General features: G+C 52.5%; 2 protein-coding genes across 5 annotated transcripts; one reads left to right on the forward strand and one right to left on the reverse strand.

Annotated features, from left to right (window-relative positions):
• Positions 1-403: 403 nt before the first annotated feature.
• ZNF142 (zinc finger protein 142) lies at positions 404-17,289 on the reverse strand. 4 transcript variants are annotated; one of them, XM_043577827.1, is made up of 10 exons: positions 17,132-17,289; positions 16,714-16,865; positions 14,841-15,153; positions 11,405-12,004; positions 10,099-10,266; positions 8,365-9,189; positions 6,530-6,707; positions 2,865-5,781; positions 2,240-2,345; positions 404-1,309 (listed from the first exon to the last, which is right to left on the reverse strand). In XM_043577827.1, exons 3-10 carry the CDS (start codon positions 15,118-15,120, stop codon positions 840-842), a joined length of 5,544 nt encoding a protein of 1,847 aa, XP_043433762.1. In that variant the 5' UTR covers positions 15,121-15,153; positions 16,714-16,865; positions 17,132-17,289; the 3' UTR covers positions 404-839. The 4 variants fall into 4 exon arrangements, with proteins under 4 accessions (XP_043433762.1, XP_043433760.1, XP_043433763.1 ...); XM_043577825.1 differs by having other exon boundaries at positions 10,099-10,293; XM_043577828.1 differs by lacking the exon at positions 11,405-12,004.
• Positions 17,290-17,422: 133 nt separating this feature from the next.
• On the forward strand, positions 17,423-21,251 carry LOC122481776 (mitochondrial chaperone BCS1). The gene is made up of 8 exons (XM_043577835.1): positions 17,423-17,505; positions 18,708-19,075; positions 19,179-19,318; positions 19,522-19,716; positions 19,981-20,044; positions 20,283-20,452; positions 20,682-20,799; positions 20,946-21,251. The coding sequence occupies exons 2-8, from the start codon at positions 18,756-18,758 to the stop codon at positions 21,196-21,198; spliced, it is 1,260 nt and encodes a 419-aa protein (XP_043433770.1). The 5' UTR covers positions 17,423-17,505; positions 18,708-18,755; the 3' UTR covers positions 21,199-21,251.
• Positions 21,252-21,515: the final 264 nt, after the last annotated feature.

Below are 21,515 nucleotides of genomic sequence, written 5' to 3' on the forward strand. Positions count from 1 at the left end.
GTGTGTCCCAGTGTAGATGATTAATCATCCAGTCATTGTGAGGTCTGGATTAGAGATTCACACCAGCCCCCAAGTCCTCTGCATTTCACACTACCCTGTACTTTAACTCTAGTGTCACTGCTGAGCCAGGCTGAGGACAGACAGATGCTGAAATAAACCTGCTTCTAGGAACAGGCTTAGTGGGGGGCAGTCCTCCCTCTATAGGTAGACCAAGGAACTTGGCAAGAAGGAGCAAGGCAAAGGCCTAGACAGGTTCAAGGACAGAGAGAAAACAGACCTGGCCCATTTCAGAATCACGCAGTGAAAATGGAAGGAGACAAAGGAGAGGCAGAGGTCTGAGAGGGAACAGGGCAGATCAAGAGGACAACCTGGGAATGGTAAGTCAGGGACGTGGACGAGTCTATAAGCTAGTAATCACTCTGTTTAACATGCTTTAGAGAGCATCAGGCACAACAGCACATGCAGGTAGATACAACTGTTTTGAGGGCATTGAAAGAAAACAGACTTGACAGCAAGAAGAAAGGGGACGACAGAATGGGTAAAACTAGCATCTTAGGGCCAGGGACTTTGGGGGAGGGATGGTGAAGAAAGCAGGAACTCATGGGTTAAAAACACAGTGTGCCGCGACAGGAAATCAATTTGTGGTCCATGTTGCTCTTTTATATATATGGCCATCAACTTCAAAGTACTAGAGCCTGAGTCCCAGGAGGCCTGCAGCCCCCTCCCCGGGCGCCTCGAAGCTAGCCCCTCCTCTGGCCCTGAGCTCCAGGCTCGCTCTGCCTCCAGTCAGTCTGCACTGCACGTCTTGGACCACACCCTCCAAGAGGTGGGGTAGGCTCTCAGCCCTCTGGTCCAGTTGGAGGAGCAGCAGGAGCAGGGGGGCTGGGGTCCTCCAACTGCACGTCATGCAGGTGCACTGTGGGGGTGGTGGGGTCTTTGCCCACTCCTTGGTTTGGGTCGGCCTGGTCGGGGTGGTGCCTGCGCACATGCTTAACCACCTGGAACTTCTGCTTGGCCTTGTAGCTGCAGAGGCGGCAGAAGAAGGGGTGGCGGTCGGTGTGGGTGAGGGCGTGATGGCGCAGGCCGGCAGCCCAGCGGAAAGCACGGTGGCACACGTTGCACACATAGGGTTTGGCCTCGCTGTGCTTGCGGAGGTGGGTGCGCAGTAGGAAGCGGGTCTTGAAGGCCTTGCCACACTGCTCGCACATGAAGGCCCGGGCTTCCCGATGCCGCGTCTCCTGGTGCACACGCAGCGCATCAGCCCGGTTGGTACAGTATTCACACTCGGGACACTGGTATGGCTTCAGTCCTGGGGGACAGGGCGAGGACAAGGAACAAATTACTGCTGAAGGGAGTCGAACAATGCTCAGTGTGCCGGAAGAGTCGCCGTGATCCCAGGACACAAAGAACACAAGCAGCATGGTGACTAACGACTGCATCTTTAGAATGTTCCAGTCCCCTCTGACATTTCTATGCCCTTCTCCCAAAACAGCCCCTTGTATACAGCGGGTGCTCAATGGATGCTGATAACCGATTCCCAAGTAGCCACCTGACAGCAACAAATATTCACTCAAATATGACAGGGTTTCCAAATGGGAGATTCTAACCCCCTTTTGATCATGGGGTCCTCATGCAACTTGGAAATCCATTTAAATACAACTCCTTGTCCAACCCAAACAGGAAAATAAAATGTTTAAGAAGGAAGAGCTAGAGGCAAAAGAAGTGTCATTCATAGATGCAGAGTGCCTTGAAATGCATCTGGTTACTTCCTTTACATGAGGGGATCATACACAGTAATCACAAGCACGGCATCATTAAGTCTTTCCTGAGAAGCCATAGTTCATGGACTCCGTACCCAGAAGAAAAAAAAGAAGTCAAAACAAGTGAACCCTTCACATTCTCTTTGTTACCCATGACAGCCCATCGTGTCTGCAGGAACCAAGGAGACCTCCTTCAGTCACACATTTGAGTTCTCAATGGGAGGTGGGTAACCTAGGGCCATGAAGCTTTTACACAGTGCAGACGCATAGGCTCCCAGGTTCACCTCTCTTCTGATTCTGATAGGTCTTCAGTGGGCAGGGAAGCTATTCTGGCCATTCAGCCTCCCTCCCTCCTACCACCAATGTGAAAAACTGATGTGCACCCTGAACCTGACTAAGGACACCCACAACCTCAAGGAGGCTGGGTGTGCCAGAGAATGGGGGAACCCCTTGGGCCTGTTGAAACCGCACAGACTCACCTGTGTGCTTGGTCATGTGGTACTTGAGCTGGTTGACCCACTTGCACTTGTAGCCACAGTCAGGGCACAGATACTTGCGTTCTTCCTTGTGGATCCGCATATGGTACTGGAGGAGGGAAGAGCAGAGTATGCCCAGAAAATGCGTACCCTTGACACTCAAAGGATGTGCTCCCATCCCGGCCATACTTCTGTTACCAAGCAGGCTCCCCAGTCTGGCCATGTGGACACCAACCTAACCCACTGGGCCTACCTCTTGGTCTGCCCTATCTCAGCTCTGCCACTTGCTACCTGTGTCTTTGGGGGCTTAACCTCTACCTCACAGTTTATTAACCTGTGAAATCAACTGCAGAAGAAATAGCAAAAGCAATTCTATCTTGTGTTTTGGAAGGACTAAAATTCGTATCCAGCATACAATAAGTGCTCAATAAATGTTAGCCATTATCACGGAGATTACCACCCAACTATTACCTGCCTTCATCACATACCAAGCACGTATGACGGAATTTTATCTCTGTTAACAACTCTGTGCAGTATTCTCTTCCTTTTACACACGAGGCTTGACGAAAGTCCCAGAGCTCATAGCTGCGAGTTGGGATCAGGGAAGTCCCCAGGGCCCCGACCTTACCTTGAGTCGAGAAGGGTCAGCACAGGCATAGGGACAGAGGTGACAGCGGTAGGGCTTTTCCCCGGTGTGGATGCGGCTGTGCCAGGTGATCTTCTGCCGGTTCTTGGTGCTGTAAGCACAGTCGGTGCACTTGTAGAGCCGGGTGCCCCCGTGCCCTTTCACGTGGTGGTCCAGCACGAGCTGATGGCGGCACGTAAAGTCACAAAAGGGGCAGCGCAGGGGGGGCTGGCTGGCACCTGCACTGCCCTCCGAGGCCGCTGCCGCCTCATGCTGTTCCAAGTAGTGCTTCACCAGGCCCGCCCGCTCCCGGGCAGCGAAGTCACAGAGCTGGCAGCGGTGGCTGAAATGCTGCTGTCTCCGGTGCTCATCCAGTGCCGGCCGGCTGGGGAAGGCCTCCTGGCAGGCCCCGCACTCCAGCCGCGGGTGCTGTTTCCGGGTGTGTCCTCGCAGGCTGGCGGGGCTGGGGCACAGCAACCCACAGCGGGAGCAGTGCAGGGGGCCCTCGGTGGCCTCTGCAGGAGAGCCGGGGGCGGGGGGCGCAGGCTCAGGATGTCGGCGCAGGGCATGCTGCTTGAGTGCCGTCTCGGAACTGAACTGGGCCTCACACCGGGGGCAGGCAAAGGCAGGAGTGCCCCGGTGGCAACTGTTGACGTGGCGAGTGATGTCATGGCGAAGGTAGCCACTGTAGTCACAGAGGGGACAGAAGTGGGTGGGTGTTTTGTCATGTACCCTTAGCCGGTGCAAGCGCAGTTTTGAGTTGGTACCAAATGTCTGGGGACAGGAGCTGCAGGGGATGCGGCCAACACCTGTGTGTCGCGACTGGTGTGCCTCCAACCGGTACCGTCTGGTGGTGGAAAAGTCACAGAAGGGGCACTGGTGCGGCTTCACTCCCTCGTGCTTGAGCCGCCGGTGCTGCTGTAGGCACCGGCCCTGCTTACAGGTGAAGCCACAGTCCCCACACTGCAGAGGGGGCCGGGGCCCACGGGCAGGAGCCGTGCTAGGGTGCCTCCGCTTCTGGTGTAGCCTCAGGGCGGCAGCGGCGGCAGTGGTGAACGTGCAGAGGCCACAGTGCAGCTCGCCGGACCCCTCGAGGGGGCAGCCCCGGGTCTGGTGAGTCCTCAGAGCCCGCTCCTGCTGGCAGCTGAAGGGACACGTGGGGCAGGAGAAGCGCGCCCCCTTCTGCTTTGGCACCGCAGTCGTGTCCCCATTCCCAGGGCTGCGCTCTGTGCTGCCGCTGTTTAGGGGAGCGGAGCCTCCATCGCTCAGGAGGGATGCAACGGGCTGGGTCTGGGCGGCCCCCCGCTTTCCTCCCCCGCCACGTCCCCCCCGGCAGCCTTCGGCCACGTGAGAGGTAATGGAGGAGAGCCGAGAACAGAGGAACGTGCAGGAGTTGCAGTGAAACTTGCCCTGCTCGAAGTGGAACTTCTCAGGCGTCTCTTCGGGTGAGGGGTTTCCTGCAGGAGGGACTGCAGGGACACACAGTGTGCCAGGAGGCTCCTCTACTTCCGGCTCCCTGGGAGGCACAGAGGGAGCATCTTTTGGGAGCACCAGCTCTACTTCTAATGGCGCAGGTGGGGGCTTCCCACCTTCCACATCCCCTGAGTCCTGGGTGCCCGGGGGCGGAGGACGCAGAGGGACGGGTGAACTTGGTCTGGGTAAGCCCTTGTTCTTTCTGAGCAGAACAGGGCACTTCTTCAGCAGGTGGGTGCTGAGGCCACGCTGTTGCTTGAAGCTAGCCCCACACTCAGGGCACAGCAGGGGCTCTCGGCGGCCCTGGCACCCAGTCCTGGAGTGCACACTCAGGGCCTTCTCCCGGCGGGTGATAAAAGGGCAGTGCGGGCAGCGGAAGGCCCGCCCCTCTCCCTGTATCACAACCATCTGAACCCGCCCCTCCAGCACCAGAGCCTCTGCTTGCTCTTTGTCCTGTCTCCGCAGGGCCTTGAGTAAGGACTCTGACTCTGGGAACTGGGGGAGGGGAGCGGTCTCAGCAGGCAGAGCTGCCTTGAAGGTTCCCACCCAGCTGTCAGGGGCCTCCTCTGAGGAAGGGGGGTTTCTGGGGCTTTCAGGGGCTGGCTTTTCCAGAACGGGCTCTTCTTCAGCATCCAAACCAGACGTCCCAGCACCTTCAAAGGTAGACAGCTCTGTCAAAGTTGCACCTGGCCCTTCCAGTCTCAGGGGCCCCGAGGGGTCCAGGGGCCTGAACTCCGCAGGTGCGGGTTCAGTGATCTCCTCAAGGGGCGGCTCAGCCACGGGCTCCAGCTCCACCCCCAGGGCCTCGAGGTGCAGCGTGCAGCCACCTTCATCTGCCTCGGCCGGACTGGGGCTGCTACCCAGGTCGTCCCCCCGCGGAACCTCGCTGCCAGCCGGTCTCCCGGCGCGGTCCTCCTCACCGGGCTCCGGCGGGGCCCGGTCCACGTTGGGGTCCACCACAGTCCCGGGGTCACGGTCTGGCGCCTCAGGCTGGGGAGACAGCTGGCTCGAGGGCTCTGAGTCTGGCGGGGGTGTCGGGCACTGCCTGGCCCCCTCCGGTTCCTGGCTGGCAGAGCGGAGCTGCCACACCTGGTCCCCGGGCACGTAGCCGTGGGCCTTGCGCTTGTGGAAGAAGAGGGTGGTGTTGCTGAAGGTGCGGTAGTCGCAGAGGGCACAGCGGAACTCCCGGAGGCGGGTGTGCTTGCAGTTCTCGTGGCTCAGCAGGGCCTGCTTGTGGCGGCTCTGGTAGCTGCAGTAGCGGCAGGGATAGAGCGGGGCCGGCGCGCCCGGGTGGTGCTGGGAGGCCATGTGCTTCTGCAGCTCATACTTCCGCTTGCAAGCGAAAGCACACACCTCACACATCAGGGACTTGCCCTGGTGGCGCAGCTTGTGGCTGCTCAGCTGGTCAGCCCGGTGGCAGCGGTACGAGCACTGGTTGCACTGGTATCTGGCGAGGAGGACAGGGGTGGGGGTGGGGGGCAAAGTCACAATTATCGATCTCCCTTGACAGGTAAATGAGCACTTACCATGGACAAGGCTCTACACTCGGTACCGTACACGCATCATCTAATTTATTCTTTTTTTTCCACTGCCCTGTGACGTAGGTATCTATTTGCAAGTGAGGTCACTAAAGCACGGAAATTAATAACTTGCCTAAGGTTAAAAAGGAAGTGAAGGGCAGGGACAGCCTAGCTTCAGGGCCTGTGTTCCGACCCCTCCTCTGTATCGCTTCCCAAAGGGAAGAGAGCATAAATCAGCAACCTGCTGTGGACTCCGAAGGAGCTGACAGGGCTACAGCCTCATGGGGCAGGTTTCTGTGCCTAGGTCCCATTCTCCCGTGGAGGCATGGAAGCTAGGAGAAACCCCCTGGCCAGCTGTGCCACAGCTCAGCGGGAAACATGCCTGGGTTGGGGTCACAGGTGCAGCCTCCCTACTTTCCCAGGACCGGACTCAGAACCCAAGGGACACCTTCGTGTGTAGGCCTGCGCTCCCTCCCGAGCCCAGACAGCTCTCACCATGCACACTGGGCCACAGGCACAGAGGCCAGCTATAGGCAATGGAGCTGAGGCGAGAGGAGCAGAGAGGGACAACAGGAGGAGTAGCTCTGGGGCCAGGAGAGCAAGGTGAGTTCAAGAGGAGGCTAGCCTGGCATAAGGTCCTTGGGAACAGGGACGGAGGCATGCGTGTGCTCATACCTGAGGTCCCCTGCATGTTTCCGCATGTGCACACTGAGGTAGTGCTTCCACTTGGTGACATAGCCACACTCGGTGCACATGTAATCCTTGGTGTTGGAGTGGGTCAGCATGTGCTTGGACAGGTAGCTCACGTCTCGGCACGTGAAGTCACACAGCTCACACTTGTGAGGTTTCTCGCCTTATGGGGGAGTGGGGGTGGGAGAGGGGAGAGGACACAGGTCAGACACGGACCGAGCGAGCACAGACCATCTTCCCCAGCCAGCTTGCCCTGATGCTAAGCAGAACGAAAGCTTCACGCGCGGCCCGCGGCGTGGCTCACAAGTCAGTGCTGCTCCCAGCCCTCGCAGACGATTTCTCCACTCCGACACGGAGCAAGCCCCGGCGGAAAGTGAAGACCATGCTTTCCAAAACCAGCTTGGAAGTCTACCCTTGATTTGTTGTGGAGCTTGTTGGCACTGGCTCCACTTACCCTAGTTCCTTCCAGTTTTGTGGAAGAGGAGAAAAAAATCAGGCAATACAAGAAGTAGTTAAGAATCTGAACTCTGAAATCCGACACGGTAACAAAGACGTCAATAGCCAACATGTATAGAATGCTCATTATGTACCAGGTCCCCTCGTACTGACTCCTCCCAACAGCCCCCGGAGGAGGACTGCCCCATTTTACAGAAAAAGAAGCCAAGGCAGAGAGAAACCACAGAGCTATCAAGTGGTGGTTCAGATCCCAGCTTACTACCGTATGGTTTTGGAGAGGTCATTTAACCCCTCCAAGTCTCAGTTTCCTTGGCTCCAAAGAGGGAGCAACAAAAATACTGACTGCTCATGGTTGACAGAAGATTAAATGAGATGTCCCAAAGTCCTCAGCAGTGCCCAGCAAGGACTCAAGGAAGAGCTGTCTGTGTAGTTGGTCAAGACCAGGTCCTTCAGGACCCTTCCCTGTGATCCCTGCCTACCAGCCCAGCCCACTTCCCCACGGTCAAAAGCAAGCAACGTGGTGGTCTGGCTCTGGTTCTGATACTAGCTGTGTGATCCTGAAACAGGCCATTTAAGTGTTCAGTTTCTCTTTTTCAACTGTCTTCCTTACAAGATTGTTATTATGAATTAAATGAAGTGATCTATCTAAAAGAACTCTAAACTATAAAGCACCGTAGAGATGAAGATTTTAGGAAAGGCCGCAGAAAAACGAGGCTTGGTGACCAAAGCATGTGTAGAAATGACCTGTTCCAGGGAAACAATGGCTTTACCCCAAGCAACCTAAAACCTGGCCTCCCAAAAATCTTTGATGAGATTTTTTAAATATCTTATCAACCCACTGATTCTTGCCTAGAGAGCACAAATGGGGTGATGCTGTAGGAGGAAGCCTGATGTGGCTGTGTCACTCAAAGCATCAGCAATGCTGGTAACCAATTTAGACTCTGAGTCAGCTGCCAAGGCTACAACATATGTAGATGGTTCAGTCCCCTCGCCCCATCTCTCATAGCACACCTCAAAACTCGAATTGCAAAGGAAGGTATCTCCCCCCGTCTGGGTTTCTTTGCTCTAATAGGCTGGGTACTGACCCAGGCAAGCCTGACGAAGGGCAAGCAGAACTGGACGGGGCCTTAACGGTGAGACACAGCAGCATAGCAGTGAGAGCACAGTCTTTGGCTCAGTGGCTTAACCACCGTACTAGCTGAGTGACACTCGGCTTAAGGCTTGATTTATATCTAGGAAGACTGGGTCCAACAAGACAATGCACGCAAGGCCCTTCCTGTGTCTTGTACGCAGTAAAAGCTCACTTCTGCCGCCCCCTCCTCATTGCCACCCTTACATTACGGGAAGCAGGGAAGCCAGCTCACCGGTGTGCAGCAGCATGTGGCGGATGAGCACCCTCTTGTGGGCGGTGGCAAAGCTGCACTCAGGGCACTGGTGGATCTTCTCGTGGGCGTGCATCTTGCCCACGTGGTCCTGGTAGGCCACCGGGTTGAAGGTGGCAAAGGGGCAGAAGGTGCAGCGCAGCTCTTCACTGCCGGGGTGGCCCTGCTTCTTGTGTTTGCGGAACAGGTGCTTATTGGAGCAGGCAAAGTCGCAGTGTGGGCAGTGGAAGGCGTAGTGGCTTTTGTGATGGGCCTCCATGGCTTCGGCCGTGGCGAAGAGCATGGGACAAGAGTGATGGCGGCACTCCACGGCCCGCACACCATGGGTCTCCTTCAGGTGCTTTATGAAGGCCTTGCGGTCGGGGGCCGTGTAGCCGCAGCCTTCCTGAAAGCAGCGGAGGGGCAGCGGCTCTGCCGCCGCCGCCGCCGTGTGGCTCTTGAGGTGCTCCTTGAGGGCCTGGCTGAGGCGGAACTCCTCGCGGCACACGGGACAGGTGTAGGTGTCTGAGTAGAAGTTGGAGATGTCCTCGTGCATGCTGGCCATGTGGCGGTTGAGCGCGTTCCTCTCCACCGCACTGTAGTGGCACAGCGGGCAGCGGTGGGCCTTCTGGCCCAGCTCCCGCAGCAGATGGGTCTTGAGCTTGCTCTTGCTGGTGAAGAACTTCTGGCAGTTGGGGCACTGGAGGCTGGGGTCCGGGAAGTGGAGATGCAGGTGCTCCACGAGATGGGTCCGCTTCTTAAAGCAGCGTTTGCATTCTGGACACATGTGGGTCTTGAAGAGGGACTCGGTGCCAGAAGCCACATCCCCTGGGAGAGGGAAAGGCACAGAAGGTAGCTCAGGGGCTGGCCAGATAATGGGAGAACCACAATCTGCCCAGACACAAACATCGTGTGGCCTTTCCCATTTCTCTCCAGGAAACCGAAACAGTAGCACCTCAAACACTGTAGTCTCAAAGAAGAGATGAGAAATTCAAGTATTGAAAGAAGCAACATCACAAGGATTTCTCAAGCCTTGTGGCAAACCTATTTGAAGTGCTTTACCCAGCCACCTACTGTTCCTAAGCCTTTGTCTAGAGCTGCTCGAGAGAACAATCCGGATGGACCATTCTTGTTCTTCCTTGTCCTCGTTCATGGAGGTAGGCAGGGGGATCAGCAGGGTTGGTTGGAAGGAAAAAAAACCCATGGAGTGTGGAAAAGGGAAGTGAAGAAGGTAAAGTACTCCCACTTCCTAACACTGGTTCACTGAGTTCTAGATCATAGAGAACTGGTCATAAATACAACCAGATCTTTTCTATTCTCTTGACAATAAATGTGCTCCCTGTGGGCTGGATGGGTTTCAAATGTTCTAGTGAGTTAGAAAACTGGGAAGTAGGGTTTCAGAAACAAAATCTCAGTAGGCCCAATGCCAGACATGTCAGGCTGCTGATCAATAACCTCTAGCATCTTTGTATGATGAATATCACCCTCTCCTTCCCTGCAAAAAAGCTTTCTGCCCAAGGAATACCAGCCCAGGAGAGCAAACTCTATTTACCCCGGCTCTGTTTCTACAGTCTTTACTCATTTATCATTTTCCCACTAGACATGTCAAAGTGGAAGGGTAGGAACAAAGGGATATGAATCAAAGCCCAGGAAACCAAACCCCAGAGCCTCAATGCCAGGCTCCCCTCAATCCATTCCTCCCCACCACCAGGAGGTTCAGCCTAACCATGTTATTACCTTCTAACTGCTGAGCCCCCTGGGCTTTCTCTGGGGCTTTCTGGGAGTCCTTTAAGGTGCCATTCCCCTCTTCTTCCTCTACGTCCTCCTCGTCAGCTGACTCTCGCCTGGGCAAGGGCGTATCTGCTTGTTCTGAAGGCTCCCCCTCTCTACTGAGCAGTTTCGGAGCTGGAGACACATAACACTCGATGATGTCTATAGAAGCCAATGCCAGCAGTGAAGGCTTGGACTGCTCCTCTTACTGGCTGGCAGAATCACCCCCTCCCCATTTAGTGTAAGAGAATCTCGAATTCTAAGTCTATACATTTATTATCACTCAAGACAAGGATAGGAAGACCAAGAGCTAAGCGGTCATTAATGCTCCAACCTAGAGTAAATCAAACCTCAGATAACACCATCCTTAGACCCCTGAAAGGTAAGAGCTTTGAGATCATTGCAGTGGGGGTAGGGGACTGAGAGGGACAGAATGGGTACAGAGCCCTTCCCTGGCTTGGGTTCCCAGGGCTAATGGCTGGTGGCTCAACGCAGGGTAACATAGTCTGTCCTCTTAACTGCTCTACTGAGAAGCCTGATCAGCAAGACAGGGTCACACCAATCCAGCCCTTCTATCCCTCAACAAAGGGAGATGCCTCAGGAAGGCAAAGATACAAGACTATTTCCCAGGAAAAAGGGGTCTTCTCTTTGGGAACAAAGCACCAACAGGTCTTAGCAAGCCTAAGTCTCTCAGCAGAATCCTGACCTTCCAGGCCTGGTTTCTCTATTTTCTCCTGCTCTTCTATCCACCCCATGCCCATTTTTTTTTGTTGTTGTTGGTGGTGGTTTTTTGTTTGTTTTTGTTGAGACTGAGAGGAGTAAGGATCAGTGAGGCTCCACCCTTCTAGAAGGTTTCTTTTTAAAAGAATCCCGGCTTCTCTGGCCCAATCCCACGTACTCTAAAAAGAAGTCTACAGGTATTCTACCAGTGGCTACGGCCACGGATGAACATTTTAGCTTCTGCCCTCAGAAAGCTCTGAAATGAATCAAAAAAAGGATACTGGTTAAGTAACTTCAAGGCCACAGCACAGCTAAAGCCAAATATCACTCACTGTCATGGACAAAGACTTGCTCCTTGTCTTATATATTCTGACTGGTCCAGGGTTTCTAGATGCCTTCCACTGTCAGTCAGTAATGCTGGCCTCCTGAGCCACTGCTCCACGTTCCCTTGCATTCACATATACATTCATGGCACTGGAATCAACGGCCTGTCCTGTAAGACTGACCGTGGCTGCATTCCAGGCAAGGCACTGCTGGGCCTTTGGCCTCATACCTGGCAGCAGCTCCTGGGATGGAAGACCCTGAAGGGCAGACAGTTCTCCCTGTGTCCCGGCCCCGTGGCTCCGCTGATGCTGCCGGAAGAGTTTGACGTTGGAGCCCACGAAGCTGCAATGGTTGCAGTGGAAAGGGTAGTGGGCCTGCCGGTGCAGCTCCATGCCCTGCTGGCTCCCAAAAAGCAGGGGGCAGCCCCGGAAAGAACAGGGCACGGGAACCGTGGCGTGGGCCTGCCTCAGGTGGTGCTGCAGACCCTTGCGATCTTCAGCGGAGAACACACAGCCAGACTCTGGGCAGGAGAAGATGTCGGGAGTGGCCCGGTGAATCTTGAAGTGGCTCTTCAGGGCCTGGGGTTGGGCAAACTCTTGTCTACACACAGGGCATGGCAGGGGGCTATCTGGTGGGCCCTGGCCCTGCAGAGGGCCAGAGAGAATGAGGTTGCTGGGGGTCAGCTCTACAGAGCATGGAAGGCTAGAGAGGCCCTGCATAGGCTGTATAAGGGTCTCAGTACACTGGTGCAGGGCCAGCAGAGTGGGCTCTGCGAAGCTCTGCTCACAGCGCTCACAGAAGTACACCTCCACCACCTTTACCAGGACACCTGCAGGCAGAGGACCGACAGAGAAAGGCACAGAATCAGATGGAATGAGACTCACAGGAGTTAGCTACTAGTAGAAAATGTAGGTGAATCTTTTAATATTAGTAGAGTGGAGATGGACCTTAAGTCTGGTTCTATCCCTGGACAGTAAGCTCCATAAGGTCAGGGACAGTCTATTTATTTGCACACACATTTGGATTCCCGCTATCAAGTGCTCGCTTCGGCAGCACATATACTAAAGTTGGATTCCCAGAATCTGGCCCAACATTTGGCACAAAATAGGTATTTAATATTTGCTAAATAAATGCAACAAGCATTAACTAATCAGGAAAGCATTAGGAAAAGGCAATATGTTTTGCCCAAATGAAAAATTACGAACTTCCAAAAGAAGTAAACGACAATCTGCGGATAACATCTACAGTATAAGTGACAAAGTATTACTTTCACATTCTGTAAAGAGATTTTTCAGAGGCACAGTAATTTACAAAATGGAAAACATCCGTTTCCAAAAGACCCAAATCACGTTCACAGTAATCACTGCCATTTCTTAAGCAACGGGCGGGACCTTGACAAAGGTGTAGGAAACACTCACTTGGTGCTCCAGTTGCCCTACGAGAAGAGGGGCCTGGAGTTCTAAGGTTAAGGCCATGGTGCCTGTTAATGGTGGAACCAGGACTCAAGCCCAGGTCTGTGCCACATCTACCCTGGGAATCCTTTTTTTTTTATCGTTTCTTTGTTTAAATAAAAGTTCAGCGTGACAACTCAAATAACATAGATGTATATAAAGAAAAAATAACCCCCCCACACTCTCACACAAAATTTGGTGTATATTCTTTTTCTTTCAGGCCTTTTTCAGTCATTTCTCTGCAATTTGCTTCCCTCCCTGCCCCGCCCCCCCCCACCCCCGCTTGCTATATATATCAGATACTTTTTTTTCTGAGTACCTTTAGCTCTACCTTGTATTTTTTTTTTGTCCAGTCCAGAGTACTTCCTGGCATGAACAAGTCAAAATGAAGTCTTGCCCTTACTGATGGACATTTGGGTTATTTGCAATCATTATAAATAAAGCTGCTCGGGACATCCTTTTACCCCTGTCTCCTTGTGCGTGTGTGTGAGTTTTCTATAGGACAGAGGCCTAGAAATGGAATGACTGGGTCAGTTTAAAGTTTGTTATACAGGGGTGCCTGGGTGGCTCAGTCGGTTAAGCATCCGACTTTGGCTCAGGTCATGATCTCAGGGTTCGTGGGTTTGAGCCCCGTGTCAGGCTCTGTGCTGACAGCTCGGGCCTGGAGGCTGCTTCAGATTCTGTGTCTCACTCTCTCTTTGCCCCTCCCTCGCTCACACCTCTGTCTCTCTGTCCCTCAAAAGTAAATAAACATTAAAAAAAATTAAAGTTCATTATATAAAATGACCTTCAAAAGATTATGCTAATTTATACACTCCATCAGCTAGAAGGCAGTTATCTGTTTTCCTACCAACAATAAGTATTATAAAAAACGTTTAATTTTTGCCATAGTTGGGAAGCAATATGGGCATTTCATAACTGTTATTATTTTTTTTAAGTTTATTACTATTAAATTTTTTTAGTAATTTCTACACCCGACGTGGGGCTCGAACTCATGACCCCGATATCAAGAGTCACATGCTCTGCGGCACCGGGTGGCTCAATCAGTTGAACGTCTGATTCTTGATTTAGGCTCAGGTCATGATCTCACTGTTTGTGGGTTCAAACCCCACATCAGACTCGGCACAGAGCCTGCTTGGGATTCTTTCCCTCCCTCTCTGCCCTTCCCCCCATAGGATCGCTCTCTCCCTCTCAATAAATAAATACACTTAAAAAGAAAAAAAAGAGTCATCTGCTCTTCTGACTGAGCCAGCCAGGCACCCCTCATAATTATTTTTAACTGGAACTTATTTGTGTGTTAGTGACATTATGCATCCTTATGGTTATTGACTATTTTTACTTTTCCTTATTGAAGTGCCTGTAGGTTTCTTTTTCCCTTTCTAAAAAAAACACAAAACCCCCAAAAAACATCGTTTTTCTTATTTCATAGCTCTTTGAATTTTAAAGATATTAACTCTTCCTCATGTATTGCAAATGTTTTTCCCAGGTTTGTTCTTTGCCTATTACTTGTTTCATTACACAGAAGGTTAGAAATACTCTACGATCAAATTAGCTAATCTTTCCCAGTAGTTGCTGTCACTATACTACACTGCCAAGGGAAGTTGTGACAGCCATAGCTGGAGGATGGCAGTTAACAGCAGGGAAGTTACCTAAAAATAAGAAGTTGTAGATATGGGAAGAATAAAGGGGAGAGTCTTTTTTCTAGAATAAATATAAATGTTCAACTCCCACTCTTGACAACATGCCTCGGATGAGTTAAGTATGTTATACACAAGAAACTAGGGCAAGGAAATACCAGATTACCTCTGGGAAGCCCTGCCAAGCCCAGGGTGGTGGAGGCGCTGGGCCTGTTGCCTAATCCCTGGCTGCAGTTCCCGAGTGGGAGGGTCAATATGGGGGAAAAACTCCCCGAGGGCTATAGGAGTAAGGATCGGGCAGAGGTGTCAGAAAGGTCTTCCCTTCTGGATTGCTGCCTAGCAGACATGAAGCCCTCACAGGGATAGACTCTGCCAAGAGCTCGGTACCAGGTTGTGAACCACCTTGCCAGCCTTCAATCAACATTCACCAACTGCAAATCAAATTACAACATCTCTAAGAATAAAAATAAGATGTTACCTTGTGTTCTCATCACATTTATATAGAAGGGTCAAAAATAGCACAGACAAAACCTCAGGGCTGACTGTCCCACTGGCCTGGTAGCAACTATGTTTGTACCTGGGGGCTCTCCAGGAGCACCTGGGGACAGGTTTCCAGCTACTGCTTCCACAATGATCTCCATGTTCCCTGTGTCCTCTTCAGTTGCCGTGGACTCTACCAGCAGGCAGCCTGGGTCAGCAGGCAAAGGTGTGGGATTCCCAGCAGGACAGGGGCTCTGGACAGGCTCCAGGATTCCACGGTTAGACAGAGATGGGGGGATCAGCAATAGCTCAGGGCACAGTCCATCCATCTCCCCAGTGCTGTCGGTTGGCTGTGGGTCCAACACGGGGTCTGTCATCACCACTGACCGGTGTTCTGTGGTTTTTATGTGCTGATAAGCCAATCAGAAGAGAACCCAAACAAAATATAGTTAGAGATCTCACTCACTTTCTTCCCAGCTGATGTGGGTGCACGGCCCAGTGCCTGCCCACTTAGGCATTTCCTTGCATGGCAGCATGCCACACCTAGTTAACCTAGAAGTTTTTATAACAATGCTCAGAACGAGAAGTATACAAATGTTAATAGGGATCAATATTAGAAGAGAGCCAACAAGTTTTGGCCAATATACTAAAGACTGAAGGTTAAGTTTCTTGGATCTAAGTAACCCTGGTGAAATCATAAAGCAATCTGGGTCCCAGTTTTCTTATCTGCAACAAAACTTGGGCCAAGGGATCTCAGATGTCCCTTCCCCGCTTAACATGTTATGATCTCACTACTCCTCTGTATGGGTATAAGGCCCTTCCTTCATGACCTGGCCCCTGCTGACCTCTCCAGACTCATCTACCACCTCTCCCCTCAACAGATCTCTGATCCAGTCATACCAATGAGTTGCCATTCTCCAGGCTCACCAACTTCTCTTTTGCTCCCATACCCTCACACATGCCTCTCTCTCTCTCTCTCTTGGCTTGACGGGCCATTTCCCCTTCTCCATCTCTCGTCTGGCTAACCAACTCTTCACTGTCCTTAAGAATCTGCACAAATGTCACTTCTGCTGTGAAGACTTCTTGACACTGTTTATGTAAGTTACTCTCTCTGGGGTCTTCAGGGCCTTGTACCTTGTACCTAACTCTATCAGAAACTGTCACACTGCACTGTTGTTTAGCTATCAGTCTCCCTCCCTGGAGTTAGAGCTTTCTGAATGCAACTGACTGACTTATCACTTCACTGAACACAAACCACAACAATCTATGCAAGTAAGACAAATGAGATTCTAGCGGAGAACCGCAGACATGGAGATCCATCAGAGGGAAGCTAGGTCTCCTACAAAGATAAACCAGTGTGGTTCCTTACATATGAAGGAACACACCTGGAGAAATTTCAAACTCATTGACTATGGCCTCATATTGAAAACACTAGAACACAACTGAGAAATGAATACCAACTAAATTGCATATCCTGTTACACATGGCTAAAAATTAGCGTAAGCTGAAGAATAAGTAATGTATGACAGTAATTACTCCATGAAATTGAGTCATGGAGGTCAAGTAAGGGCCTTAGGGATAGGAAATCAGGTTGCAGGTGTGAATGCTGCAACTCAAAACCTCAGATCGGGGGATTCGGAAGGTAGCTGAGAAGTGCATTTCCACGGTCAGAGGATTCTCTGGAAACCACAGCCTCCGCTCACAGAATTTTATCGCTGCTCTGCGGGGAGCCAAGGAGGACACAGTGCCTTCTAGATCAAGAACCTGAAAACCTGAACCTTCAGCGGCTGGAAAGCGGGTGAGGTGGGAGAGAGGCGGGCACAAGAGGCGAAATGAGCACATCTTTGGGGCAGAAGCACTGAGCAAGAAAAGGGACAAATTAATGCACAGAGAAGGCCTGGGGAAAGAATGTGACCCGGCGTGGGGACAAAGGCACCCGGGTTTCCACGTGTCTTTGGGCTCTGACTCACCGCGTGGCCTCTGATAGATACAGTCACCTCGCTTCCCAGGGCCTCAGCTTTCCTATCTGTAAAGTGGAGATGATGACAGCGTCCACATCGTTGGGCGGGAGCGGCAATCACAAGAGCCAGCAAATGGGAAAGCCGTTTTGTGACCTGCAAAGCTTGGGATGGAGCATCGTCATGATTATGGTCCTGAGGAGAGGCAGCGGGCAACCGGGCGGGATCCAAAGCAGTGACGCGGCTGAGGCACCGGGACGGCTGCTGTGATGCGCCGGGGCCCCGACCGTCGGCGTGCTTCTTTCAGCACCTCCTCCAGGGGATTCCCACCGCCCAGGCCCACCCTCATCCTGGGGTTCGAGAAACTTTTGCCTCCGGCCCGCTCCACAAACACTCCCTACTAGTTTCCGCCCTGCAGCCACTAACTCACCTCCCGGGCCAAGGCCGGCGGGAGCTGTGTCTCTCTATGGTCCACCAGCTGCTGGAGCGGCCTCCCGGGACTCCTTTTGTGCGACCGCCTCCGGCCCAGCAGCCTCTAGGACTTCGGGCCGATGGAGGCCGCTCTCTCTTCCTCTCGTCGGCTGGCGGTGTACTCTATGGTTTTCTCTGGCGTTTTCCCTTTGCCCCTTTTCCCAGGCGAGCGGCCCAGGGAGTACCATCGAGAGTTGTGGGGCAGAGTGGCACGGCCCGCTAGGTGGGTGTGGCGGGAAGTAGGTGAAGGAACGCCGGGGCGGGGCCGAGCGGCGCGTCCCTGGAGTGCCGGGGGCTGAAACCATCGAGAGGGAGGGCCAGAGAGTCATGGCGGTAAGGGGGCGGAGTGACGGGTTACTCCGAGCCACGCTGCTGGAGGCGCGAGCTGGGGTGTGGAAAGGGTTCGGGAAGGGGCTTCTGGGCGTCAGACAAGGGACGGGAGGGGGAAGGGCTTTGTCTGTGGCCTTCTTTTGGCATTCTGGATTCTACTCTGAGCCTCAGCCGTGGTCTCGGCTGTCAGTTCACCGTCCCGCGTGCCTCGCGCACAGCAAAGTGGCAGGGGTCGGGAAGGTGTGCTAGAAACGATGTGACTTCCAATCCCTCGGGACCTTACAATCTAAAATTAGACTGGGTCACGTTTTATTGGGGGAGAATTCGGGGAAAATGTCCGTGGAGGAAGCAGCAAATGGACAGGTGTTAAATTGGGGGAGAAGGAAGAGTCAATTAGAATGGGGATTCTGAGTAGAGAAGACCTGCCTGAGCAGAATTATACAACAGAGATTATTAGGCGCTAAGCAATGAAAGATAGGTAGGCCCTGTGTTGTGAAGGGTTTTGAGTACCAGGCAGAGGAGTTTTTACCTAATTCAGGGATCTGTTCAGAACAAGCCATTGGATTGAAGCAGACTGTATGAAGAAAGATCTGGATCCCTGTATAGCAATTTGGTACACCAAAGCCAGAGGTGGAGGCCCATTAAGATGACGTTTTAAGAACTAAAATTAATTTTAAAGAGACAGTTTAGTCGTGAGGTAATAAAGGGCTAACTAAACAGGACATTAGGAATTGAGCATGTAAAGGAGAGGATATTTGAAGGGTATTACTCATGGTGGTAAGGCATGGGGTTACTGACAGGTCAGTGGAAGAGAGTAGCTTCATCCTCTTAACTCTGGGCAGTGGGCCCCTTTCTATCTCAGCTAGTCCCAGGGACCACAAAAATTCTGCCCATTATCCTGATGAGAAGATGGTTACATTGTTCTCTCATGTTTAAGGAATCTTTAGACCTCGTCCTCTGGCAGAAAATTGAACTATGAACAGGATAATGAAGGGCAAAATGGGAAGAGGGGCCTGAAGTCTCAGCCCTTGCATTCCAGCAGGACCTCCATCCCACAAAGGGAGGATATGGAAACACACAGTAGAACTGACCTGTCCTTCCTGCACCTGGCCTCTGTGGGAAGAAGGGATGAGGGTGACGAGGAATTGCAGAGTCCTTTCTAAACTAATCTGCTTTGTCCCATCTCCACTGCTCTCCACTCCCAGGTTTGAAAATGCGTCAGAGCCTGTAAGGTTCAGTGTTTCCCTCTCAAGATGCCCCTTTCAGACTTTATTCTGGCCCTGAAGGACAATCCCTACTTTGGGGCTGGATTTGGGCTTGTGGGTGTGGGCACAGCCCTGGCCCTGGCCCGGAAGGGTGCCCAGCTGGGCTTGGTGGCATTCCGGCGCCATTACATGATCACACTGGAAGTCCCTGCTCGAGACCGAAGCTATGCCTGGTTGCTTAGCTGGCTCACCCGCCACAGTACCCGTACTCAGCATCTCAGTGTTGAGACTTCATACCTTCAGCATGAGAGTGGGCGCATCTCCACTAAGTTTGAATTTGTCCCCAGCCCTGGAAACCACTTTATCTGGTAAGGTTGGGAGCCAGGGAGGGCTGTAAGAGTAGAAAGGAGAATGAGGGGAGCTGGATTTGACCCCCCATTCATTCACCTCATTGTGACCATTTTTATTCAGGTACCAAGGGAAATGGATCCGAGTGGAACGAAGCCGAGAGATGCAGATGATAGACCTGCAGACAGGGACTCCTTGGGAATCTGTCACCTTCACAGCTCTGGGCACTGACCGAAAGGTTTTCTTCAACATCCTGGAGGAAGGTGTGGGATAGCACGGGCTGCCTTTATGGCGAGGGGGGTGGGGGGGGCAAGTTGCAAGAATAGGGGCATATGACGTCAGAGGAAGAGAAGCTTGGAGAGGAGGATCTTAGCCCATGAGACCAGAGGGAAGCTGTCTTGGCACAGGTCTGCCTAATAGCATGGCAAAGACGAATTACTGGCTTTGTCTTATTTCCCCCTCTTAGCTCGAGAGCTAGCCTTGCAGCAGGAGGAAGGGAAGACAGTGATGTACACAGCCATGGGCTCTGAATGGCGCCCTTTTGGCTATCCACGCCGACGGCGGCCACTGAGTTCTGTGGTTCTAGAACAGGGTCTGGCTAACCGAATTGTCCGAGACATCCGGGAATTCATCGATAACCCCAAGTGGTACACTGACAGAGGTGAGAAGCTGCTGGGGTCTTGGCCAGGCTGTTTTTGATGTGGTGCTATAGTAAGGGAAAACAGGCTGGTCTCTGTGGTCATATGGTAGATGAATATGAAGCTCTAGCTTAATTCCCAGAGATGAAAGTTGGCCCCTAGGGTTAATTTCTTCCAGTGCTGAGGTCATCAGGCCACTAGGGGGCAGGGTTGGTAATGAATGTGGACATTTGAAGTAGAGTACTTGAATTCATTTTAGGTCCTGATCATCTTGGCTGTATTCCTAGGCATTCCCTACAGACGTGGCTACCTGCTTTATGGGCCCCCTGGTTGTGGAAAAAGCAGTTTTATGTGAGTAGGGTCACATTTTCTCTTAATCCTTAAACTGGAGAAAAACTGGGCTGTGGGGTTGGAAAGGGAATTAAACGTGGAGACCCGGGAACATGATACACGTGGGACATGAGATACCTTAAGATGGGGTGATAGAAGGGTTAGGTCTCTGAGACCCCACCCGTTATGGGGAGGACAAGTATTTGGGCCCAAGGACTGATTCCGGGTTGCCTGCCTGCTGTCATCCTGTCCTCCATAGCACAGCCCTGGCTGGGGAACTGGAGCACAGCATCTGCCTGCTGAGTCTCACGGACTCCAGCCTCTCCGATGACCGGCTCAACCACCTGCTGAGCGTGGCCCCACAGCAGAGCCTGGTGCTCCTGGAAGATGTGGATGCAGCCTTTCTTAGCCGGGACCTAGCTGCAGAGAGTAAGTGAGGGGAGCTGAGGAAATGGGGAGCATTTCTAAGTGATGGTAAATGAGGTACAGGAGTGAGGAGCAGTGGAAGAAAGTGGAAATCCAGAGGGCTGATGGAGGATGCCTGAGTTGGCAACGAGAGTTCACAAGAGTCACTGATAAGTAGGGGAACATGGTGGGGAGTAGAAGGTTTAAGTAGGGTTATGACCATCCACGCCTCTTTATCTCTGCCTTCCTCTAGACCCAGTCAAGTACCAAGGTCTAGGTCGTCTCACCTTCAGTGGACTGCTCAATGCCTTGGATGGTGTGGCTTCCACTGAGGCACGCATTGTGTTCATGACCACCAACCATGTTGACAGGTAAGAAGGGATGAGGCAATCTGAGACTGTGAGGCAGGACTCCCTGCTCCCTCGGTGCTTTGGGAGATCAGGAGGTTCAGAGAAACCATCATTTTAGGGGGTAGCAGTGGTACTTGTGCCTGTGATCCTGCTTTTGCTGCTCTTAGGCTGGACCCTGCACTGATCCGCCCTGGACGAGTAGACATGAAGGAGTACGTGGGCTACTGCTCACACTGGCAGCTGACTCAGATGTTCCAGAGGTTCTATCCAGGGCAAGCACCTGCCCTGGCCGAGGCCTTTGCAGAACGCGTCCTTCAAGTTACAACTCAGATCAGTCCTGCCCAGGTCCAGGGCTACTTCATGCTGTATAAAAATGACCCTGCAGGGGCAGTTCATAATGCCGAGTCTCTGAGGACGTGACAGGCTGGCCATGCTCAGCTCTTCTCTAGCTCAATAAACACCTGCCACACCGCTCTGGTCTCTGACCCCCTTCCTACCTCCCTGTATTGGTACTTGAATAAAAAGCAAGGACCTTCAGGCATCCAGCATACACAAGTGTTGGGGCATAAGCTAGGGCAAAGCAGAAAGAAAAGATACTATGGCAATCAGGGAAGTAGAGTCTTCCATTTAAAAGGCATTCAATTAAAAAGAATGCATATGCATAAAAATGTGTGTGTGTGTGTGTGTGTGTGTACATAGTATATATATGTTATGTTCCCATATATTCTGCTTAAATG

This window comes from Prionailurus bengalensis, chromosome C1, assembly GCF_016509475.1.
Source record: "Prionailurus bengalensis isolate Pbe53 chromosome C1, Fcat_Pben_1.1_paternal_pri, whole genome shotgun sequence".
NCBI lineage: Eukaryota > Metazoa > Chordata > Mammalia > Carnivora > Felidae > Prionailurus > Prionailurus bengalensis.